General features: G+C 37.7%; 1 protein-coding gene across 2 annotated transcripts in view; it reads right to left on the bottom strand.

Annotated features, from left to right (window-relative positions):
• Nucleotides 1–8,320: 8,320 nt before the first annotated feature.
• Trim33 (tripartite motif containing 33) overlaps nucleotides 8,321–23,186 on the bottom strand; it is a 93,922-nt gene continuing 79,056 nt past the window's right edge. The window contains exons 13-20 of one of the 2 annotated variants that reach the window (XM_036189584.1): nucleotides 22,599–22,662; nucleotides 19,863–20,019; nucleotides 18,433–18,782; nucleotides 16,827–16,950; nucleotides 14,959–15,033; nucleotides 11,718–11,870; nucleotides 10,265–10,315; nucleotides 8,321–10,185 (exon numbers count right to left, since the gene is read on the bottom strand). In XM_036189584.1, the coding sequence (XP_036045477.1) occupies nucleotides 9,973–10,185; nucleotides 10,265–10,315; nucleotides 11,718–11,870; nucleotides 14,959–15,033; nucleotides 16,827–16,950; nucleotides 18,433–18,782; nucleotides 19,863–20,019; nucleotides 22,599–22,662 (1,187 nt within the window). In that variant the 3' untranslated portion in view covers nucleotides 8,321–9,972. The remainder of the gene's footprint in view (nucleotides 10,186–10,264; nucleotides 10,316–11,717; nucleotides 11,871–14,958; nucleotides 15,034–16,826; nucleotides 16,951–18,432; nucleotides 18,783–19,862; nucleotides 20,020–22,598; nucleotides 22,663–23,186) is intronic. The other variant, XM_036189585.1, reaches the window with a different exon arrangement.

The following is a 23,186-nucleotide window of genomic DNA, read 5'->3' as shown; positions in this document are numbered from 1 at the left end:
TCCATCCAACTGAGTGAGGTTATGCTGATTTTTATGTCAACTTGACAATCTGGAGTGATCTGAGGGAACCTCAACTGAGAAAATGCCTCCACACAATCAACAGATGCAGGCGAGAAGAGGAGGGGTTCAAACATAGCAGCGGGATGCCAGCCAGGTAGCTGCTAACCCATCTTCATTGTTTAAATAGCGGAGTTTTCCTCTCTCCACTGCAGTATTTCCGTGTCTGACTTGTAGTATTCTCTTGACATGATCCATCTGTTTGTGGCTCTGTGCTTATGTCCCACTTGGGCTCATACAGGGTCCTGGAGGCGTTACTATTTTCCCGTAAACTTGGAGACTTTTCAGCCATTATTTCTTTGAATATTTTCATTTCCTTCCTCTCCTTTCTGGATGTTAGTGTCCTTAAAGCTGTGACCACCAAGTTAAGAATTCGTTAGTACTTTCTAGTGTCCTTCACTGTCCATTTGACACAGCAGTGTCATTATATCTGTGTTAACCCCTTTTCATGGGTTTCCTTCATTTCTGAGAACACAGGTTTGGGTGGTTTTGTTTTGTTTGAGACAGAGTTAACAATGTTGCCCAGCCTGACTTACAGCCCTGTGCCCAACAGACATTTCCTTCCTCAGTCTCATCTTCCCCAGTGGCTAGGACTTCACACGTGCCCATTCTACTATGCACAGCGAGTTCTGAGTTTATTACTTTTTCAGTGCTTTGCAAGTAAGCATGCTACAACTGAGGGGCACGCCCAGAAACAGCACTGGGGCTGCTCTCACTGGCAGTTTTCAAAGGTTCTTATTATTTACTAGCTTTCCATTTGGGCTAATTAGTGTTTGTTTGTTTTTGTCAACCTAATACAGCCCAGCCCAGATCATCTGGGAAGGAACCTCAGTTGAGAAAATGCCTTCATCAGATTTGCCTGTAGCCACATTTGTGGGGCATTTTTTTTTTCTTTAGGATTTATTTATTTATTATGTATACAGTATTCTGCCTGCAGGACAGAAGAGGGCGCCAGATCTCATTACAGGTGGTTATGAGCCACCGTGTGGTTGCTGGGAGTTGAACTCAGGACCTCTGGGAGAGCAGTCAGTGCTCTTAACCACTGAGTCATCTCTCCAGCCCGCGGGGCACTTTCTTGATTAGTGATTGATATGTGGGAAGGCCCAGGCACCTCTGGGCACGTAGTCCTGCGTTGTATAAAAAAGCAAGCTGAGCAAATCATGAGCAAGCCTGTGTGTGGTGATATTGTGTTCTCCAAAATATTGTGCACCCTAATGAACTTATCTGGGGTCAGAGAACAGAACAGCCACTAGATATAGAGGCCAGAAAATGGTAGCACACACATGCCTTTAATCCTAGCATTCGATCTCTGTGAGTTCAAGGCCACACTGGAAATAGCCTTGCGTGGTGACTCTTGCCTTTAATCCCAGGAAGGGATGGCAGAAAGCAGAAAGGTATTTAACGCATGAGGACTAGTAACTAGAGCTGGTTAAGCTTTTAGGCTTTTGAGAAGCAGTTCAGCTGAGATCCATCTGGATAAGGACTCAGACGCTTCCAGTCTGAGGAAAGAGGATCAGCTGAGGAACTGGTGAGGTAGCTGTGGCTTGTTCTGCTTCTCTGATCTTCCAGCATTCACCCCAATACCTGGTTCCAGGCTTGATTTTATTAATAAGACCTTTTAAGATTCATGCTACATCTGTGAGCTTAAGCTGTTAAAATACTGATCAACCAGGGTCTTTTTTTTTTTTTTATTTTAATTTTAATTTTTTGAGACAGGGTTTCTCTGTGTAGCTTTGTGCCTTTCCTGGAACTCGCTTTGAAGACCAGGCTGTCCTCGAACTCACAAAGATCCGCCTACCTCCTGAGTGCTGGGATTAAAGGCATGCGCCACCAACGCCTGGTTTTCAACCAGGGTCTTATGAACAAATTTAAGTTAACTAGGATGACCTTAACCTTCTGATCCTCCTGTATCTACTCCCTGAGTGCCAAGATTATAGACACGTACCACCACACCCAGTTTAGCAGTACTAAGAATGGAACCCAGGCCACTATGCATGCTAGGCAAGTACTCTCCTAAAGGATCTTCAAGTCTGTAACTAGCAGTAGACCCTGAATGCTAAGTAACAATCACCAGGTAAGATGTGCCTACTGTCCAAGTGGCATGACTATTATGGGGACAAATGTCCTAGTTAGCACTGCCAACTAGATGTGGCCTAGAGTCTGAGAAGCTCTAATTGAGGAACTGCCTGTGTCAGCCTATAGATCGTCTTGACACAGAAGGGCCCAACCCAAGGTCGTGGTACCATCCCTTACACGTGTGGTTCTGGGTGTATAAAAAAGCTAATTAGCCTGTGATCCAGCAAGCAGAGTTCCTCTATGGTTCCTGCTTGAGCTCCTGCCAGACTTCCTTCAATGACTGTCTGACATGGGGCCTGTTCCTTGGAAGGGAATTCATATCTGGTACTATGAAAGTGGTCAAAGGCCTATGGCCAGAGCGGTCATGGGCCCTAGAAGGAAACCCACTACTACTGTCATTTTGCTAAATGGACATGTTGTCAATGCCTCCTAAATATTTATGTTTATACTGAAACTTAGTACAGCTTTCTATCTTGGCCAGAGCAGATGCCCCACCCCCCTTACAATGGGCAGCATTCAATGCTCCTAGCTGGTCAAAAGTGCTGAGACTGTTGAATGAGTGCAGTTCTAAATGGGACAGCTTTATCAACTCCTCCAATAGCTCAGGGACCTGAGACAGTGGCAGATAGGATGGTTGAGTGCCAGAAGATTGGAAGGAGTGCTGTGAAATACTAGCTTCTGGATGTGCCATGGCTCACACTCATGAACTCAGTCATCTACTGTAACCTCACAAGAGCAAGCCAGCTGACATTCTAGCTCAGTTGGGAGGACTCACAAGGATTTAACCAAGCCCACTCGAGGAGCTATGGGCAGCTGATGGCTGCTGGAGGGTGGAGAGGAGGAGTCATTTTTTTTCATGCTCTGGTGGATGGCCCCACACCCAAGCACATGCAGGCAGTGCTAACTGGAACCAGTGGGTTATTTAACAAATTAAAAATGAAGGAGACATGCACTTTTGGAGAATGGGAGGGGGGTTGGATTATGATCCAGATATTCATGTATGAGATTGTCAAAGAATAAATATTCTTCAAAAATACATATTTTCAAGGCTATGAGGGGGTTGAACCACTACAATAGTCACCTGGCTTCCGTCAAGACTCACAAATGTGATCTGCTTCTTCTGCAACATCAAGTATGCTACTCTGTGCACACAAGGCCACTTACCTACTAAAATGAGAAAGATGACATTGTACCTCCAGGAACTTAAGGGAAAAGATATTCCACCACACCTTAGAAAATAAAACATTACCCCATATCATGTAAGAGTCCATATAAAAACCTTCTGAAATGTCCCTCCAATGTCTTTAGTGGCCATGCTCAAGTAACTCAAAATCAACCCAAGCTGGATCCAGCACATAGGCTGATAGTCCTAACTACTCAGGAGGCAGAGATGAGAGAATTGTTTGCCCCTAGGAGTTAAGTCTAGGTTAAGGACTCAAAAACAAAACAAAATAGAAAACAGAAAAAAATCCAAGTTCACATGCTTTACTTAATTGTTCTATTAACGGTCTCATCATCCTTTTATTCATTGACTTTTTTGGTCTTTTAAAAAATAGAGACCAAAGGTCTTATTAATGCCCCTATATTCCAGTTTTGCTTTACTACCCCACATAAGACTGAGATCAAATGCTACACCAATGGTGTAGTAGAGCTTTGAGTAAAGATTTTTAAATGGTTGTTTTTGTAAAAATCAATCTTATTCAACATTTGAGGCATTTTACACCATAAAGAAGGTTCCTTGGGACACTGTCAGAAACAAATGTCCCTGAGTATTGTTTTCTTTCCAGATCACTAACAGTCCATCTTCACAAGTGAAACACACACACACAAAGCCCCCAAACAGTAATGCATTTATCATCTGAGGCTATGCAATATGAAAAAGGGGAAACTGGAGACAAAAGCTTCCATTACGTTTTTATTTCTGTGTTCTTAGTCTCTAAAAACCCAAAGCTTTATTAAGATTGTTAATTGTACTCTCAAGGTCAACAGATCAATTAAATTAATATAAACTTTTACCAATTTGTAAGAGCCGAGGAAAGGGTTAGAAAATGTCCAGTGTGGAAGGCCTTTTTCATCACTAAAAGAGAATTTTTCTTCCTCATTCAAAAATGGTTTTGAGCCAGGATCTCACTATGAATCCCAGGCTGGTCCCAAACTAACTCTCCTAGGGTACTCGATTCCTGAGGATGAGCTCCACAAGCTAGATGGGCTCGTACCTGTCTCACCAAGTGACTAGGAAAGGTCCACTAAAGCAAAGGCAAAATTGGGCTCAAACCAGAGTCTGTACAATGGATGACCAAAATCCATTGTTACCCACTACATAAAGCCCATCTACAGAGGGTAACAATTGACTTCTAGTTTGATTTTTTTACTTGGTCATTCATGTACTTAAGTTTTGTATAACCTGAAGAAAAGGCCAGGGTGACAACTTCCAGAAGCAAGTTTCCACTCATGTCACTTACTCACCTTGCCAGCAGAGTTCATACCAGTCACTCTCAAACAGCTCATGCGGAGTTGTCTACGGCTTCCTTATGGCTAAACACAATTCATCCTTATCTCTTGCCAAAACATCACCACCACCATCTCTGCTTCTTGAAAACTATTTGTGCCCTGTGATTCACTCATAGGTCTTGTGCGCGAATTCTGATAGCAATACCGTTATTCTAACAACCTCAAACCTTACAGTGGAAAGTAGGGGCTGTATTTTATCTTTTAAGTATGTCCAGTGTCTAGCAGAGTATAAACTTTAATGAACTGCAATTAAGTCTCAAAAAGAAAGGAAATTCATTTGAAAACTTTTGCAATTTTCTAATTTAATAGAAATAACCAAAACAATGTGTTTTTTAAAACAAGGCTTCAAACTAATCTAATACAACTTCTACAACACATTCCAGAGCATTGTAACAAGAATTATTTACAGGCAGCTAATGTATTAAATAACCATGAAAAGAAAAAACTTGCTTTTATTACACAGCAGCAAAAAATACAGGAACAGAACAATTAGAAATTGTAACCTTGTTTAAAAAATTAAATATGATCATTTAAAGAATACAATACCACAGAAACAGCACTTTTAAAGAATCATTCTGAAGGATAGTTAACTATGTGCAAAAATAGTAGTAGTAATAAGGGGAGACCAGTTGAAATACTGGAAGCAAGGAACTAGTAAGGCTGTGACTTTGACCCTTTTGTGTGTGCACGTCTACGTAGAGAAATTAACAGGCTTTCCGATTGCACACACTTTGTGTTATAGGCTTACATCCATGTTTTGCTGCTTTAAACCATCGTAAATGCCTACATTTCTCAGATGAGGAGCAGACATGCATTTCATTCTTAAGAATGAAATTTAGGCCACAACTGAGTGGAGTATTGTGGCACTTAAAAATCATTTTGGTGCCTTCATAGGAATTTGTTGAATGCAACACAGTATCACTTTCAGTTTTTAAATAACACTTGCTTGAAAAGGGCTAATCTTGACTCTATACATTCTGTAGTTTAACAAATATACCCAACTTACTTTTGAAGATAATTTAGCTTCTAGATACAATAAAAATATATAAAGGATCACATAAGGAAACAGAATTAACTAAGATGAGAGAGATCCACTTCTGATCAAGTAAAACATGCATTTAGCCAAATAAAGAAGCTGTTATGCCCGAGAGTATATGCTGACATTTGGAAATGTCTGTGTAAACTGTGGCATATAAATTTTTTTTCTTAAAAAAGTACCTTCAGTGTTTTTTTACTCAAACAGCTACTTTTAAAAAAATATGCAACTTTCCCCAATTTTTTTTTAAAATAAAATGCCACAATATATTGTCATTACTTCCAGCATACATTTAAATTTCTTAATTTTTTAAAAGATAGATTGGGTGATATGCATACAAACTTTCCTAAAAAATCACCATCCAGGAGAGGATTATGACATGCTATTAGGCAACAGACTCAAAGCAGCGTTATTGCTTTATCAAGGAAGCATTAACTGGAAGGAGTAAGTTAATCCAGGTCAGGTGCACAATCCAACTGCAAAACACCTCGAAAATCTCAATCACCTTCAGCAGATAACTAGTAGAGAGGCAAAAATGGTGTGTGTGTTTAATATTGTGTTTGGGGGCGTGTGTGAAGGTGTATGTGCTAGAGTGCATGTGCTTGCATGTTGTGTGAGGGTATATGGAGGTGTATATGCTTGCAGGTTGTGTGTGAGGGCACGCGTGGAGGTGTGTTATTTGAGGGTTGTGTGTGAGGACATGTGCTAGAGTGCACACGTGGAAGTCAGAGGACAACTTCAAGTGTTAGTCTTCACCTCTCATCTCGGAGAGGGACTCAGCACTGAACACATCAGGCTATCTGGCCAATGGGCTTTTGGAGACTCCACCTCTGCCTCCTTCCCCATCTGCTGCACGAGCACTGGGCCCTTCTGTGCCCACCTTTATATAGGTGCTGGGGATCCAAACCCAGATTCTCATACTTGTGGAATAAGTGCTTTTCACCCATGAACCATCTCCCCAGCCCAAAGAAATTGTTTTAATTCAGGGAGTTAGGGTGGGTAGGTCTTTTCGTAAATTTCTATTAACAAACCTACTTACTGATCCAATCCAATGCTGGCTACAAGAAGAAACGAATTTTTGTACTTTATGTGCTGTATGTGAATGAGGCCAGGTACCAGATATAGAGGCTAAGGGAGGGGGGCCTACAGCATCAACTCCCCATTTTGAATAGAACAAACTGTTTAATAACATGTGGTAAGCCACAACCCAAGGGCATAGTTGGAAGACCTCAGAATCTGTTGGCTTACTAACACCTACTCACAAATAAATACATGGCAGGATACCTGCTGAGGTAATTGATAAATCTGTAATTTGCACATTTTAAAGTACTGTCTTTGGATTAACTAAAACAAAAATCTCAAAACCTGTTACAAGAAAGAATGAAAACTGACTTTTAATAATCTAAGATTCCCTTGTAAAAAAAAAAAAAAACCCAAAACTCACAACCTGTTGATTCCAAAGGAGGCAATTTCAGCAGGGGATCTAATTTTGATGTTTACATATAAAGCAAGGTTCACAATATTACCAGACTTCTAGAGCCCTCACAGACCAGACCTGATAAAGCAGCTCTTTAGCTCAATCAAGCAGTGGAGTCAAGGGCTAAGTTAGGTAAATTAAGGCCAGCAGAACAGGCTGATGAACATTAGAATTAAATCCATCAAGAACTTTGAAGGACTTAAAGTAATTATCATGTGGACTCTCCTCCATATCTGAGATAGAGGCTCCAGCAAGGAATGCAAACATCAGAGTTATCACATCTGCATCCAGGACTTAAAAGACACTCTGCATCTGTCTTTTAAAAATATAAATGGGGAAATATGAGATAACTTGAATAAGAATCTAAGTTTGCAAACTTTTTAACCATACTTATATTAAAGGTGAACAGCCTGGAAATTAAATAATTAACTTGCAAAAAAAAAAGGCTCTATGAAAGTTAAAGTGAGTTTCACTTAAGAGTGGCTTGTTGACAGCAATTAAAATTATTCCTTAGCAATAGGGATATCTTTGCTAACAGAAACGGAGCCTATTATACACGACCATAAAGAAGCTTCTAAATAGACAGTTTTAAATTAAAAGAAACAAAAGGAAATAAAAACCTCAAGTAACATGAGAATGGTTTTGGAAACATTCTCTCTCAGGGAATCAAATATTGAGAAACATTTGCTTAAAAATTTGTGTTGCCCCACTTGACAGAGCTTATTTACAACTTTTTACTAAATTGTAAAGGATTAATATGAGAAACAAATATAAAACACTAGCTCAGAAGCTTTACAAAATGAAGCTAACCCTTACTCCCCCACTTGCCAAAAATGTACCCTTGGATATACATCTACTGACAAACTAGAATCATGGGTCTCAAAGAAAAGAAAGAGAAATCGATATAAAAAGAACATGTTAAAAATAAATTTTTCTTCCCCTCATAAAAAACAGAACTTGAAACTTCGATAAAATAAGACAGTTTGGAGCATTTTTTAAAAAATGAAGCTTAATTTATAAGGAAAGAGACGCTAGAAGGAAGCCAGGAGATGGAGCAGTAATAAGATCAACATTGTTTAAGTGCAGTATGAGAAGACCTAAATCACACTCCTCTTTACCCAAATCCCTTGATAAGAAAAGAAAAACCCAAAAGAATCTGTATAGTAATTTCTTTAGAGCACTTTATTTGATTCAATGCACACTAAAAATATTCACTTCTTCGACAATTACGTCAAATAGTTTTCTGAGGAAGTCTACAGTCTGAACTGCTTAAACTGATTTTTTTAAGAGGCAAATGATCTGCCACACATCTGCTGACACCTGAAACGTTTCTGATGTTGATTCTACTTTGGTCACTTTGTAACTCTACTGTGTCCATACGAAAGTAGGACTGCAACTTTTAATCCAGCGGAGATGTGCACACAGTCTAGAGCACACTGAACTTGAGCATCACAACGAAGAGGCGGAAATACACCAGATCAAGACGGTCTATCTGCTTCAGGCACTACTCCTGTCCTCAGGTAGTAAATCAAGCTGGGTTTATTCCAATTACCATTCAAGTGGGGATTGGCTCGTTTTCAGGATTTACTTACAGGTCTCTTCGAAGTCATTTAAAGCCCCCAGTCCATGCACATGTCCCACTTGGTGGACAGATGAGTAATCTAACCCCACCGGGTTTATTTCAATATTTTGATATTTCAATAATAAGCTGCTTCTGAAGATTTTTTTGAGAAGTCTGTTCTCTATTAAAATAAGATAGAACCTCAAAATATGAATGTGAACATTAGAAATAGACAGCATATATTACAAATCCATTCTTGATAGGAACATTAGTAAGAATACACATTAGCTTAAAAAACAGGCTCAGCAAATGTTGCTGATCTGCCAGAAGTCTGAGCTCACTATTTACAAATAAGACAGAGTGAAATACAGAAAATTGTACACATTTGGTAGCTGACAGGTTTCTGTTTACCAATAGTGGTCTACTGGAGACTGGTACAAAGAGAGACTGGGCGAGACTCAGTTGTCACCTTCTCAATCTAACTTACATGGACAGAAAATTCTGAAATAAATGTTCTGCCTTTGGAGGGAGTAACTGTATGATCGGATGATTTGACCAGTACGTGTAATTGTTTAGAAGGATTTTCTGGAAATGACATCCATAAATCTGTATGATCCACTACTAAAGTTATCATATTCATTTCAGTACACCACTGAAGTTGACAAGATGATCAATGGTTATGTTCTTAGACCCTACATCTAAGTAGAAAATAAAACTACCGTTGGGTTCTTTAAACCAATTTAAAAACTAAGGCCCAATAGATCCAAATGAGGGAAAATACAGTGGCATGATTCAATGCATCTTTAGTGCCATTCAAGTGGAATCTGACCTTCTCGATTTTTAACCAGAAAACAACCCATTTGTGTCTGTGTAGTTGTTTGAGTAACTGTGTGCTCTAGCAGAGACACATGATGCAACATAAGCCTCGTAGGCTTGACTCAGTATCCTGCACCAATTAACGCACATGATCATTCGAACAGTTAGAAAACCATCTTCATTTGTAACAAGTCCTCACTCTCATCACTTCTGACTTTGTTCGTAAAGTTACAGCATTCTCTCCCCATTTCATGACAAGAATGTTGTCTGTGTCCATTATTTCAATCTAATACTGTATGAAAGCTACCAGCTTCTTAAGGAGGTACCCACTGTACACAGGATATTCCAGTAACACTTAAATAAAAGGGCATTTTGTTTTGTTTCCTTCTTCTGTTATTTCTTTCTTTTAAAAAACGACTAATTTAAGTCCACGTCATTTTACTTTATATGCACCGGTCTCTCATCTGACTTTAGGCGCTTTCTGCGAGGCTGTATAAAGTCTTCATCAGAGTCTTCCGTTACGTCACCATCATCCTCTTCCTGCTCAAACTCTGGCAAAGGAGCGAAGGTCCTGTCTGAGTAGATCTCTGAGAGTTTATCTTCAAAGTACAATGCAACTGCTTTCCCTGCCTGAGCTACTTCTGAATCAGCCTGCAAGCAAAAGATAGGAATATTCACCTATTGATAATGCATATTCCTTCACCAAGTTTGCATGGTCTGAAAAGCTTACCTTCAAATTAATCTCTTGTGTGTCTGCATAAACTTGAACAACTTTCATCATCTAAAAAGGATACCAGAGTCAAAAAAAAAAAGGGAAATTATAATCCTTTCTAAAGTTAAGAAACTGTATAGGATTGGTGACGACAGTCAGCCATACTAGGGAAAACAAACTGCTAAAACCAGATCAAGTGCTACCTAAATTCTACAGAACATGGAACCACTTTCTTTACAAAACTGTTGTCAATACAGTTAATTTGAAACCTCAATAACAGTCCCATTCCAAATTATTGAGGTCAATATTTGTGAAACAAATAATGAAAGAAACGGTACTGTAAAAACGGTCCAGCCCTCCATAGGATAATCAGAATGCTCTTCATGGCGATACATTAATCACAAATTAATTTTCCTTTCCATTTTGTTTTTGAGACAAGGTCTCCCTGCACAGACCTAGCTGTCCTAGAACTAGCAAAGATCTGCCTGCCTCTGCCTCCCCAAGAGCTCGGATTAAAGACCTGTGCCATCATGCCTGGCCTACATACAAATTAACCCTTAATAAAACAAGCAGAACGTGTCTTTTTGTCAATGAAAGTATACAATAGCATATCCATTTGAAATTAAAATATCTTTTAAAAAAATCTGGATTTTACAGCTTATAAATTTGAAGTAAGATTTTACTGATTTATTCTGTGGCAAAATCATAGGGATTTTGGTTTGAGTATTAAAGCACCACTTAGATGCCTCTAGAGACGGGTGTTGGTAGATTTGAATTCTTTTCCAAGACCACACTGTCTTCTATAATGAAAATCGTCCACAAAAACAAACAACTTTATTCCAAAGAGTAATTCCCCTGACACAGATTATCTATCACATTTTTTTTCCCCTTAAGCTATGGGTAATATATCTTTAGCCTACAAGAAATCGATATAGTTAACAAAAGTCTCAACGCAGAAACCAAACCCTCACCATTACATATTGGGACTATAAGTCAATGGGCCTTCAGTTTAGTCTTAACACTCTATGTTAACATGGCCAATAACGGAACTAAACAGGGCCACTGTTAGCTTTCCCATAAGTGCCCCAATTGTGGGCATACACAATCATATCCCACCAAATTACTTCAGACAACTTTCTATATTCAACCACAACTCCCTTAGGAGAAGATATTCAAGAACACGCTTAGTGTCTTATATTTACTCCAAATTATAAATAATAAGCCTTCTTCTCTGGAGCTGAGAATAAAATCAAATTTCACTTTTATAGAATGAAGCTTTGCTTTTTATAAAACAACAACAACAACAAAAAAAAAAACAAAATAAAACAAAAAACAAAGAAAACCAACGAACCAAACAAACAAACAAATAAACAAATTAGGTAATTCATCAGGAAAAAAAAAAAACAAGAACCAAAAACCAAGCAAAGGAGAACTAACAAGCCAAAACTCTATAGGTTGGAAGCTAACATACTTCATTAAACCTTTCACAGTTCTTGAAGATCAAACGGACATCAGCCACAAAATCATCTGGAATTTGGTAATGCTGGGAATGTTTTTTCTGAAGCTTCTTTTTCACCGTTGATAAATCCATTGGTTTCTTTATAATTTTATAGTAGTTCGGTATCTTAAAAAAAAAAAAAAAATCGTGGCAGGTCAGAATTCTCCAAAATATCAAACTATTTAATTCGAAAATGTACAGCATATTAATTATATTTGAGGTGCAACAAATGTATCTCAAACTTTGTGTCCCAATCGTATCTTGAATACCAAATCCTACTGTGAAATATGTGCTGTTTTCCATGGCTACTGGAAGTTCCGAAGTCCTATCATTAATAAGTATGAATGGAAAAAAGCAACCACCAGATATTGCCTCCCTCAAAACTTAAGAGCTGTATCCAGCTCATCTTGGTACTTGATGACTCCTAAGAGCTCTTATAAAACATTTTTAAAGGAGAAAGAAAAAAAGTTTTAAATTATTTTTTTATTTTATATGTATGTATTCATGTTCTGCCTGTATGTATGCCTGTGTGAGGGTGTTAGATTTTGTAGTTATAGACAGTTGTTAGCTGCCATGTGGGTGCTGGGAATTGAACAGGGTCCTCTGGAAGAACAGTGAATGCTCTTAACCACTGAGCCATCTCTATAGTCCCGAAAGGAAAAAAAAAAAATTTAAGTCTATTAATGTATAGTTAAAGCACAGTGTTGTAGAAAACATCACCTCAAACAGCAATCTTGACAATGCTAGAGGAAAAGTTTGCCTTTAGTGTTCTGACTCCACCTTTGGCCACAAGTTTTCTACCCTTAAGATCTAAGCAAGGGCTGGAGGGTTTGGACTACCGTTTTAAGACAACAGTCTACCATGCAGCTCAGGCTGGCCTCCTGTCTCAGCCTCCTGTGGATCTACCACACTGGTAGCACTACCATACTAAGCTAGAAGATAACTGAATACACCATGAAAAGAAAACACTAGGGAATTCTTTTCTATTGTGAACAATCTGAACTTAAAATAAAAAGGCTTTCTAGAAAGAATCAATGACTAGTACTTGTATAAGACACTTTCCATCTGTTTATATCTTTTGTGCTTTTCAAATTCATTTCTTAGCCTACTCAGTAAATAGGTCAACGACCATTCAATACATGTTCACATTCAACAACAAACAGCTAACAAGTGCACACAGCACATTTTATTATACTAATTAGGCAGTGAGAACCTCTAGCCCTTTCTTATTGTAGTATTTTAAAGCCTTTATTCCAAGTCCCCAGTATAATCAACAAAAAAACCACTAACACACAGTCTCCTAGGTGTCTTTCCTCAATCTTAACTATGTACATTAAGAGGATTTTCAAATGGCAAAGCCATTATGAAAAATTCATCCATACACTTTTATTCAACTAACATTTATAGATTTGTTTTCTCTATCAGCAACACCTGAAGAGCAGGGATGAACTCAAATAATTTCACATTTCTACTATTCAATTAGAAACGAAAGGCAGCAAAGCACATTTTCTCAGTTACAAAGTTTGCTGACACGGAATGTGGTAGTTCACACTTGTAATCTATCTCTCTACAGCTACAGGCAGAATCCTGTAGAGAAAAGAAAAAGAGAGAGGAGAGGAAAGAACCTAAAAGAACAAGCTTTTTGTCCCAGTTCAATGTTCTGATTATTAAAACTATTTCCCTTATGTCAATCTTAAAAGTAGAACATAGAAACAAAACACAGTTCCTATCAGAGAAATATATAGACACATTTTTATTATTTTCATTTTTTAAAAAAAGATAGGACATAGTACCTTGCATAAACCCAAGGTATCCTCAAAACTGTTATCTTCCTACCCTAGCTACCAAAGTACTAACAAAACACCATGCCTAGCAACAAACTGTAATTTTAACAAATGAATCTTACATCCATTTTGCTCTAAAAAAGGTTTTGGAATGAGGGTATAGCTCAGTCATGGAACACTTGACTAACAAGAAGCCCAGGTTCAATTTCTCAACCAATACACATACATGCTAGTTAAACAGACCCTAAGCAAAGTTATATACTATTTATATACACATTTTACACTGATTATTTTATTTAATCTTCTGAACATCTCAATGAAGTTAAGAACAGTGGTGGCGCCCTGGGTTTGGTCCTTAGCTCAGCAGTTAAGAACACTGGCTATTCTTCCAGAGGACCTGAGCTCCATTCCCAGAACCCATGACAGCTTTACAATTATTGCTAACTATAGTCCTAAGGCATCCAATGACTCTTCTAGCTTCCTCAAACACCAGGCATGCACACAGTGCACAAATATACATGCAGACAAAATATCATATACATACAAATAAATTTAAGGGAATAATAATTAGTACTTTGTTTTTTAAAAGGTGTTTACAGAACATTTATCCCAGGAGAAAGGCAGATCAGATCTCTGTGAGCTCCAGGAGAACCAGTCTCAACCCATCCCTACCCCCACCACAAAAAAAGAAAAAGATGATTAGAGTCTGGAGTGAGAGACAAGGTAAGAAAAGACGACATTGTCTTACTTACATGTAAATCACATTTAATGATACATTCCATGTTTCAAAAGTCTTTAAAGTTTTGACATTCTCATCACAAAGAAGTTAAGGTGGTGATGAGCATGTTAATCCAATTAAATCTTTCAATTTTTTAAATTTTATTTTTAAGATTATTTATTATATATGCAGTGTTCTGCCTGCATGCCTGCACACCAGAAGAAAACATCAGATCTCATTACAGATGTTTGTGAGCCACCATGTAGCTGCTGGGAATTGAACTCAGGATCTCTGGAAGAGCAGCTGGTACTCTTAACCTCTAAGCCAACTCTCCAGCCCCATACATATTTTTTTTGGTTGTTTTGGGTTTTCCCCCCCCTTTTTTAAACTTATTTTTCTATTATCAGCTTGATACAGTATAAATTCTTATCCTAATAGTAAAATGTGATTGAGGCTTACCCAGTAATTGAGTAAAAACCAAAACTTATTATAAGCCAAAAATCTTTCAATTTATATGTAGATCAAAACATCCAACTATGCCCTACAAATATTTATAACTTATCAATTAAGTTCTTAAAGATGGGGAGGAAGTTATTAAAACATACTGAGTCATAGAGTAGTTAAGCAACTCACTGAAGAAGCTCCATCTAAGCCACATCCCATATTCTTAAGTATTAGGTTTCTTTATCAGGGTAATACTAAGGCAACTCACCGAAACAGGAACAGGCTCCTGGAATTCAATACTTAATTCATGGCAATAGAGGTAAAGCAGGAGACGTTCACATTTCTGGCCCCCAAAAGAAAGAGAGACAATAATTCTTTTTTCTCTGATAAGATATTTTGGAGAATACAGCAATAAAGTATTATCACAACAAACTGAACAGTGCCTTCTACATAATAGGTACCAAAAAAAAATAATTTTGCTTTCCATTAAATTTTAAAACTATGTTCTATTCTACTTTAATTCTAATAAAACTAAGGTAATTATCTACTATTAATTCTTGTTTACAGAAATATGAGTCATAAAACAACTTACAGTAAATGAGTAAAGAAATGTTTACCATTAGTACCCTAAGTCAGGCAAAAACAAGTATTCCTGTTTTTCAATGACTCCATGCAGGTTCAAAAATGAACAAGAACTACCTCTCCAATGCAATTAAAAACAAAAAACAAACAAACAAACAAAAAAACCCACAAAAAACATCTCTTTTCATTCTTTCTTTTAGTTTTTGAGATAGTTTTACTATGTGGCTCTGGCTGGTTTAGAACTTCTATATAGGCCTAAAATTTGTAGCTACTCTCTTGCCTCTACTGACTGAGTCTGCTGTGGAATAATCCTCTTGTACACGGTAAAGATTTGTCACTGGAATGGGTTTAGTTAAATGCTGATTGGCAAGTAGATAGGCAGAAGGAATGGATGCTGCGACCAAACTAAGAATACTGGTTAGAGGCAGGGTGGAGTCAGGAGTCGCCAGCCAGATGCAGAGTGAGAGTGAGTGCCGTAAACGAGAATGCCGTACTGAGAAAAGGCACCAACCCCGTGTCTAAACATAGACAAGAATTACGGGGTAATTTATGTGTGAGAGGTAGCTAGAATAAGCCTGAGCTACCAGTCGAGCATTTATATCATTAATATAAGCCTCTGTGTGGTAATTTGGGAAGCAGCTGCTTGGGCATTTGGGAGCTGCTAGTGGGACAGAAGATTTTGAGTTTCATTTTTAATATGCGATGCTCTTAAAGAACTGTAGGGACTGGAGAGATTGCTCAGCAGTTAAGAGCACTGATGGAAGACCCAGGTTCAGTTCCCAGCCATCACATGGCAGATTGTAACTAACTCCAGTTCCAGGGGACCTGAAAACCATGGCAAAACACATAAAAAATAAAATTGAAAGAGACAGAAAAGAAAAAAGTCCCGTTAAAAGAATTGTAAACAATGAAGTGATAAATTTAAAGAGAAAAAGAACACAGCTTAATTATGGAAAAACAGACTATAAAGGCAAGAAAAAAAATAAGGAAATCATCACAAAATTATCAAAACAGTCCACATAAAAATTTATGAATGTGTTAAAGTGATAATGATGGGGAGCTAAAGGAAAATGGCATTACAATCATGTTTGACTTTTTATCTCATGGGTTTCTTGTCCCAACAATAGAGGTGAACAATGGTACCATTTAGTGATAGGGAATACTGAGAAAGTAATTATTTGCCTGGTGTTTGCTATCATTTTGAGGGAGAGGATCAGAAATCAGGATTTTAGTTGAAAGACATTAAGTGAGAAGTCCGGCCTGATGGTACATGCCTGTAATCTCAGCACTCAGAAAGGAGCACTACTGCAAATTCAAGCCCACCCAGTGCAGTATAGCAACAGACTACTTACTACCTTTAGAAAAAAGTCTCGAACCCAAAACTACAGACTTCAGAAGTCTTAATACACCAAATGACACAAAACTTACCAGGTAACGTGCATAGTACACAAGGGTGGGGACTGTACATCAAATGGGTGAGAGAGGAAGGACAAGATACATAGGCTGACAACCATAAAATCCCTTTTAACAAGTCAGTTTTGACACTTAACTTACCCTTTGGTCCACAGGGCTTAAGCCCTGTGCAGTTTTCCCCTTCTTACTGTGTTGCATATTATCACAATCGTATTCAACTTCTGGCTTCCCAATATCTCTGCAAAATGTGCATATCCAGTCTCCACTGCACAGGGAAAAAGGCAATTAGTCCAGGAATCACAACAAAGCCTATTCTGGAAAAGTTAAGTCCTTAGTTATAAGTCTCTACCTTAGTTTCTTTTGTTTCCAATTTTTTTTTGTGAAAATGACTTCTTTATTTGTTTAATCTCTTAAGTTGTACAATAAAAATCTCCAAACTTTTTCCCAATTACACATCAAGTGATACCCTTCTGGAAATGTATAAAATGGAATCTCTAAACACTAATCAGTTCATGACACAAAGTCAATGATCGGTTTCTGCATCAAAATAACTGACAACTTCTCTCAAGCCCCCATATCAGCATCCCACGGTTCTAATTCTGTGACAGGAAAACAATCTGTCAGTCTCTTCCAAGCATAAAGACCTAATTGGCACTGTCACTCCTATCACAGGGCAGAGGGGTGGAGGAACCCGGGGCCACTGGCTGGCAAGCCCCGCTATTTGAGAAGTTCAAGTAGGCATCTCAGAAACAACACTCAAGGCTGTCCTCTGACCTATACCTGCATCTCCCTCGACAATGTGCATACATACAAAGAAAGTAGTAGAGAGAATATGTCTTATAGTGTTCTGAAATGTATTAAATACATACACCAACAACAAATCAAATCTTTTTACGACCACTCAAAAAATTAGATATACAAACACATTCTTGTAAGCACAAGCATATAGGCATACACATACACACATTCCTTTAACTCAGATAATATAGTTTTTTTAAATTAGGATTTCTATTAAATTATAAATTTCACAAATTATTTGTTCATACTTTTTCTTTACTCCCTGTCTATATATAAATATACAGAGATAAATAGAGGCATATTAATCTAGGTGGATGAAAAAGTAAATCCTAACCCTAGGAGTTTTATATAAAATCTATGTCAATAGTTTATATTCCTAAGTGTCTGCCTTTGAAAACTGGCAAAATCTTAGCTGGATGTGGTGGTATACAAGCCTTTATCCCAGCACTAAGGATGCAGAGGGAGGTAGATCCTACTGAGTTCAGGGCCAGCCTGCCTGGTCTACATAATGAGTTCCATAGGACTACACAGAGAAACCTTGTCTCAAAAAAAAGACTGACTCCTCTAAGTTGTTCTCTGACCTCCAGACAGGTTCCACAATGCTATGTACAAATAAATGTGCATGCACACGTGCACAGACATAGACATAAAAATGTAATAAAAAAGCTTCCTTATTTGATCATTAACAAATCATATAAGATTTAGGTAGGTAACACAATTAAAAAAAAAAAACAAAAACAAAAAATATCCTGGCACTATTTATATACCTATTTCTCTTTCCAAACTTAGTGCTTGAAATTAAACCCAGGGGTGCATGCTCTACCGATGGGCCTCATTATCTGCTGTTCGATCTTTAAATGGGATATTTTGAGAAAAGCCCAGAACAACTTTTTGCTATACATTTAGATTTGAGAATGAAAGGACTAAAAACCAATTATTTCAGCGGTACCTTGGAAAGCTGAGAAGTGTTGGAACATGACAAGTAAGATGAAAGACCTTTGGACATTTTTCACAGCATAAAAGATCCCCTCCATTCTGGCAGACAGCACACCAGTCTTCATTTGGGTCGTCATCTTTGCTATTGCCATCTCCTCCAATCCTTGCTGACCTGTGCATGAGGTTTCGAACTGGAGACTTCCCATTAACCAGGCTACTGAGTCCTGACTGTTTGCAGCTTTCATTCATATCTGTGGGTTCAGTTTTCACGTGGTTCTCCAGGCCTGTTAACGTATCCAGCTCACTCTCTAGGTGGAGGTTAGTTGAAAGAGGCGGTGTCAAACTACTCTCAGGACTGCTCAACTACAAGAAAACAAAGACAAGTTTTTAAAAAATCATTTAATCCTTACTTGTATACAGTGTGTGTGTGTGTGTGTGTGTGTGTGTGGCTATATTAATATACATACACTAAAATTATTCTTTAAATAGCATTAGTGAAATAAAAGAATAACCTAATTACTTACATATAATAACATGATTTTTCAGGGTTCTGTCCCTCTAATATTGGTTCACTCAGGTAATTCAGAAATTTAAACTATTATACACAGTGACTGAGAAATGAGCTAACAATCATACTTTTCTTACAGAGAGCTTATTACAGTACACTATTTTTCCAATTAAAATCAGTTATATAGCATTTGAGAAATATTTTATACTATTCTTTGGCACATATATCATTCAAGTGATAGAAGACTGTGGCAATGTAAAGCAGATCTTTCACCATACCACCCTTTTCACTGGGGCACTTTCTAAACTAAGAGTTTCAGTGGAAGAAATGACATTGTTATAAACATCCAACTTAAGTTGTAGCTCTTTAATCCATACAGTGCACTGAATATAGTAATATGCTAAGATTCCTATGTGCCAATAATGTAGACAGAAAACTAAAAAGCCTGGGCAGGAGGAATACAAGTTGTGCAATAAATGAAGACAGGTTTGGACATTCCTTCATTCTGTTTTATAGATTATATAAACTATTTCATCTACGAAGCTCTAGAATGGTTATTAAAAGACAAAAAGGAACTCTTTCTATCACAAAGTCTTTGATCAACAATCTTCCTTCACACGAACTATCTTAGTGTTTAGCTCCTAGGTTACAGACCACAACAGTTAAGGTTCTGCTATGGCCTTGAGATCCTATGTGAACATTGAGAACATTAATAGAACATAATTTAGCATCATGGCATTAGCATTAATTAAATATAAATTCCAAGATAATATCAAGTCTTCCTGATTAATTATAGCTGATTCTTAAAAACAAACAGAAAAGGAGATACTTAGCTTATGTCAGACAGAAAAATTTAAAGAAAAATAAATAATCCTACTAGGATGGGAGGTCAATGAAGTGACCTCCTAAGGTCTGTCCAATCCTGGGGAGCTTACCATGCAGGCACTCCTCCTGCCATCCTCTGTTTTCTCTTGTTTTACAGCTCCTGAAAAGCTGCATATCTCTTCCTCAGTCCCAGGTTCTTGCTTGACCTTCACCTGGTCAGATTTGAAACTATGACTTTTCTCGGTAGTTCTTCCTGATGACCCACAGCTGGTAGTAAACAGAAGGCACGTTTTATTGCACAGCATAAGCAAAGTCAAAGTATTATTATTAAAGACAGTAGACCACTACCTCCAAAAGGAATGTAACAGACATGATCCCCCCAGACCTTCAAATTGTATTTCATGGTCTGAAATACTTAGAAGTAAACAGTGAACCACTTAAGGATTCTAGTAAACGATTACATTTCTCCATGCCACTACAAGTTGAATATCCCTATTTCAAACACCTGAGATTAGTTTTGAGCTGTTTTTCCTATTCTGAAACGTTTACATATATAGGGTGGGATGACTTGGGATGGGATTCAAGTATAAATATGAAATCCATTTTTGTTTCTTACATATACAATCTTAAAAGTAATTTCATACACATATTTAAGTGTGCCCAGCAATTTGATTGCAACCTATCCTAACATGAGATCAGGTAGGGAATTCTCTACTTGGAGCATCAAACTAGTGCTTACATTTGAGAGTATTTCAAAATTTCAGGTTAGGGATGCTCAACCTGTAGCATAAAATGTCAGTGATAGTGCCTCTTTATAGAAATAGTTCCAACACTACCATCTCAAATGGCTAAAGAATACATCAGCACAAGTCGTAAATAAAGCCTCACAAAGAAAGATTATTTCAGCTCTTTGAGAGGGACTGGAAGAAAAGAACAATAAATAGCAAACACCCTGACACAAACTTAGAATCACTATCATGAAAGTGGAGAGTACAGATGCACGGCTGAAGTTTCTATAAAGCACAAACAACAACAATTCACCACTGAACAAAGTAAAAAGACCAGTATAGCCAGGGGCTGAGGAATGGCTCAGCGTTCAAAGACTGCACTTCCTGAGGTCTCGAGTTCAATTACCAGCAGCCACACCTGTCTGTAACTCCAGTTCCAGGTAACCCAACACCCTTACACAGACATACATGCAGGCAAAACAATGTACATAAAAAAATAAATAAATAAATTTTTTTTTAAAGACTCAGAATGAAGTTTTCACTGTTTTGTTCTTTTGAGAGCACTGGTTATTTAAAGTACTACAGAGCCAAACAAGTACTTTTACTAGGGACAGCTTTCAGAATATACAGATATGTAAAACCCCAATTCTCAAATATCTTAGCTAAAATTTCATACTGTATTAAATTATACAAAGTACAAAACAGTAAAAAGGATGTATTTATGTTTAATCTTAAAAACATATTTCTTAGCTCTAACCACTGAAAAGGCCAAAGGAAAAAAATGAACAATTTACAAGTAATGAGTGTTTTTAGTAACTAGGACAATATTAAAATTGTGTTGGAGTAAGTGGATTCATAAAAGTATAATAGTCAAACTCCTGGGACACTACTGAAGAGAACTGGAAATCAATTCACCACAAAAGTCAATAAAGAAAATTTATCCTGCCACCCCTTAACTCAATAATTGACAAAGTTTCTTTATAGAATTATTCTAAAGTAATAATTACCAAAATAACATTTTTTAAACAGTAAAGGAACTTGCCATGAAGCCCAACAACCGCAATTTGATCTCAGGAGCCACAGGAAGAAGGACAAAAGTCATTCCCATAAGCAGCCTTCCAACACCCCCTCCACACACACACCAGGCAAACTCCCTGGACAGCCAGCCAGCCAAATCTGTGCTTCAGGTTCAGTGATTGTCTCAACAAGTGGAGAAGTAAGCAAGACATCTTACAGGACCTCTGGCCTCCACACACATTCACTGCCCATATGTACACAAACCACATATATAAAAACAAAAGTACATGCTCCCAATGGAAGCACACAGTATTACAATTGAAGCATTCCTGCTTCCTAATTAAAACCAAATCCGATTAAATCTCTTATTTCTAAGGTTTATTTGTGTGTGTGTGTGTGTGTGTGTGTGTGTGTGTGAGAGAGAGAGAGAGAGAGAGAGAGAGAGAGAGAGAGAGAGAGAGAATATACACATACACCTGACTTAGGTGTCTTTAAAAGCTAAAAGTAGTAGATCTCATTAGAGCTGGAGTTACGGGCAGCTGTGAGTCGCCTGACATGGATACAAGAATCATATAGCTCTTAACTTCTGAGTTACCTCTCCAGCAATTCCCACCCCCGCAAATCTATTGCTCTAAATTATTCACATGTACAAAAAGGGAAGCAAATTAAATAACAGTGAGAAAAATAGAAGTCTACAAGAGAAACCTCTACATCTGCAAACTGATATAATACAAACAGATGTAATACACATAAACTGATGCTATATAAACCGATCTGTTGATGATAGTGTATAGGGCTTATTTAAATGTGGTTCAAATAAATAATTTGTTTTAAAAAAGCATTTATGTGAATAAATTGGGAACTTAATAACTGGATCTAAGCAACAGTTACCAGTAAAATGACATAATTTCTGAGATTTGTTTGAAATAATCCAGACAAGACAGGAACAGAAAGAAGGAAAGAAGACAGGGCACAATTAATGTACTGACTGTTGAAACTGGGTATATGAAAATTAGTTTACTTTTATTAACTATATTTGAAATTTTTCTTAATAAAAAAGTTGTAAGTAACGTAATACCAGGAAAAAAAAAAAATACTCACCTGCCTCTACTGCCAGTGCTAGATGTACTGGGGGGTCTCACAGGTGTGTGAGAATTGGATAAGCCTAAAAAACAAGTGGTCAGATGGGGTCAGAGTGGTGAGACAGCACAGCCTAACTCAGACTCTGGAAATCAGACAGCCGTAAAGTCAGGGACGGCAAGTGTGATCAGCAGGCACTGACTGGCTTCTTCCAGCTGAATCCAGACTGACCTTAGCATCTTCTAAGTATTACCCATAAGCAAGAAGCAGCAGATTGAGAAAGTTGTCATTTCTTCACATCGCAAAATAGTCTACATATCCTTAACTCTTTTTTAAAAAATGAGAGGGCGTTTCATTATATAGACCAGACTGCCTTAAACCCTCAACCATCCACTGTCTGCATCTGAGTGGTGACACCACACCGTGCACAAATCAATCAGACAGTCATCCTTTTTCAATGTCCCCCCGAAAAACATTATTACTAAAACTCAATGATACAATTTTAAAAATGTCAATAAGATACTTCATGTAAAAGTCTATACCTTGGCCAGGCGGCAGTGGGGCACACCTTTAATCCCAGCACTGAAGAGCCTGAGGTAGGAGGAGTTT

The sequence above is a fragment of the Onychomys torridus genome, chromosome 6 (genome assembly GCF_903995425.1).
Source record: "Onychomys torridus chromosome 6, mOncTor1.1, whole genome shotgun sequence".
Lineage (NCBI taxonomy): Eukaryota > Metazoa > Chordata > Mammalia > Rodentia > Cricetidae > Onychomys > Onychomys torridus.
Note: the sequence above shows the minus strand (reverse complement) of the source record. Positions and strands in the feature narration are given on the sequence as shown.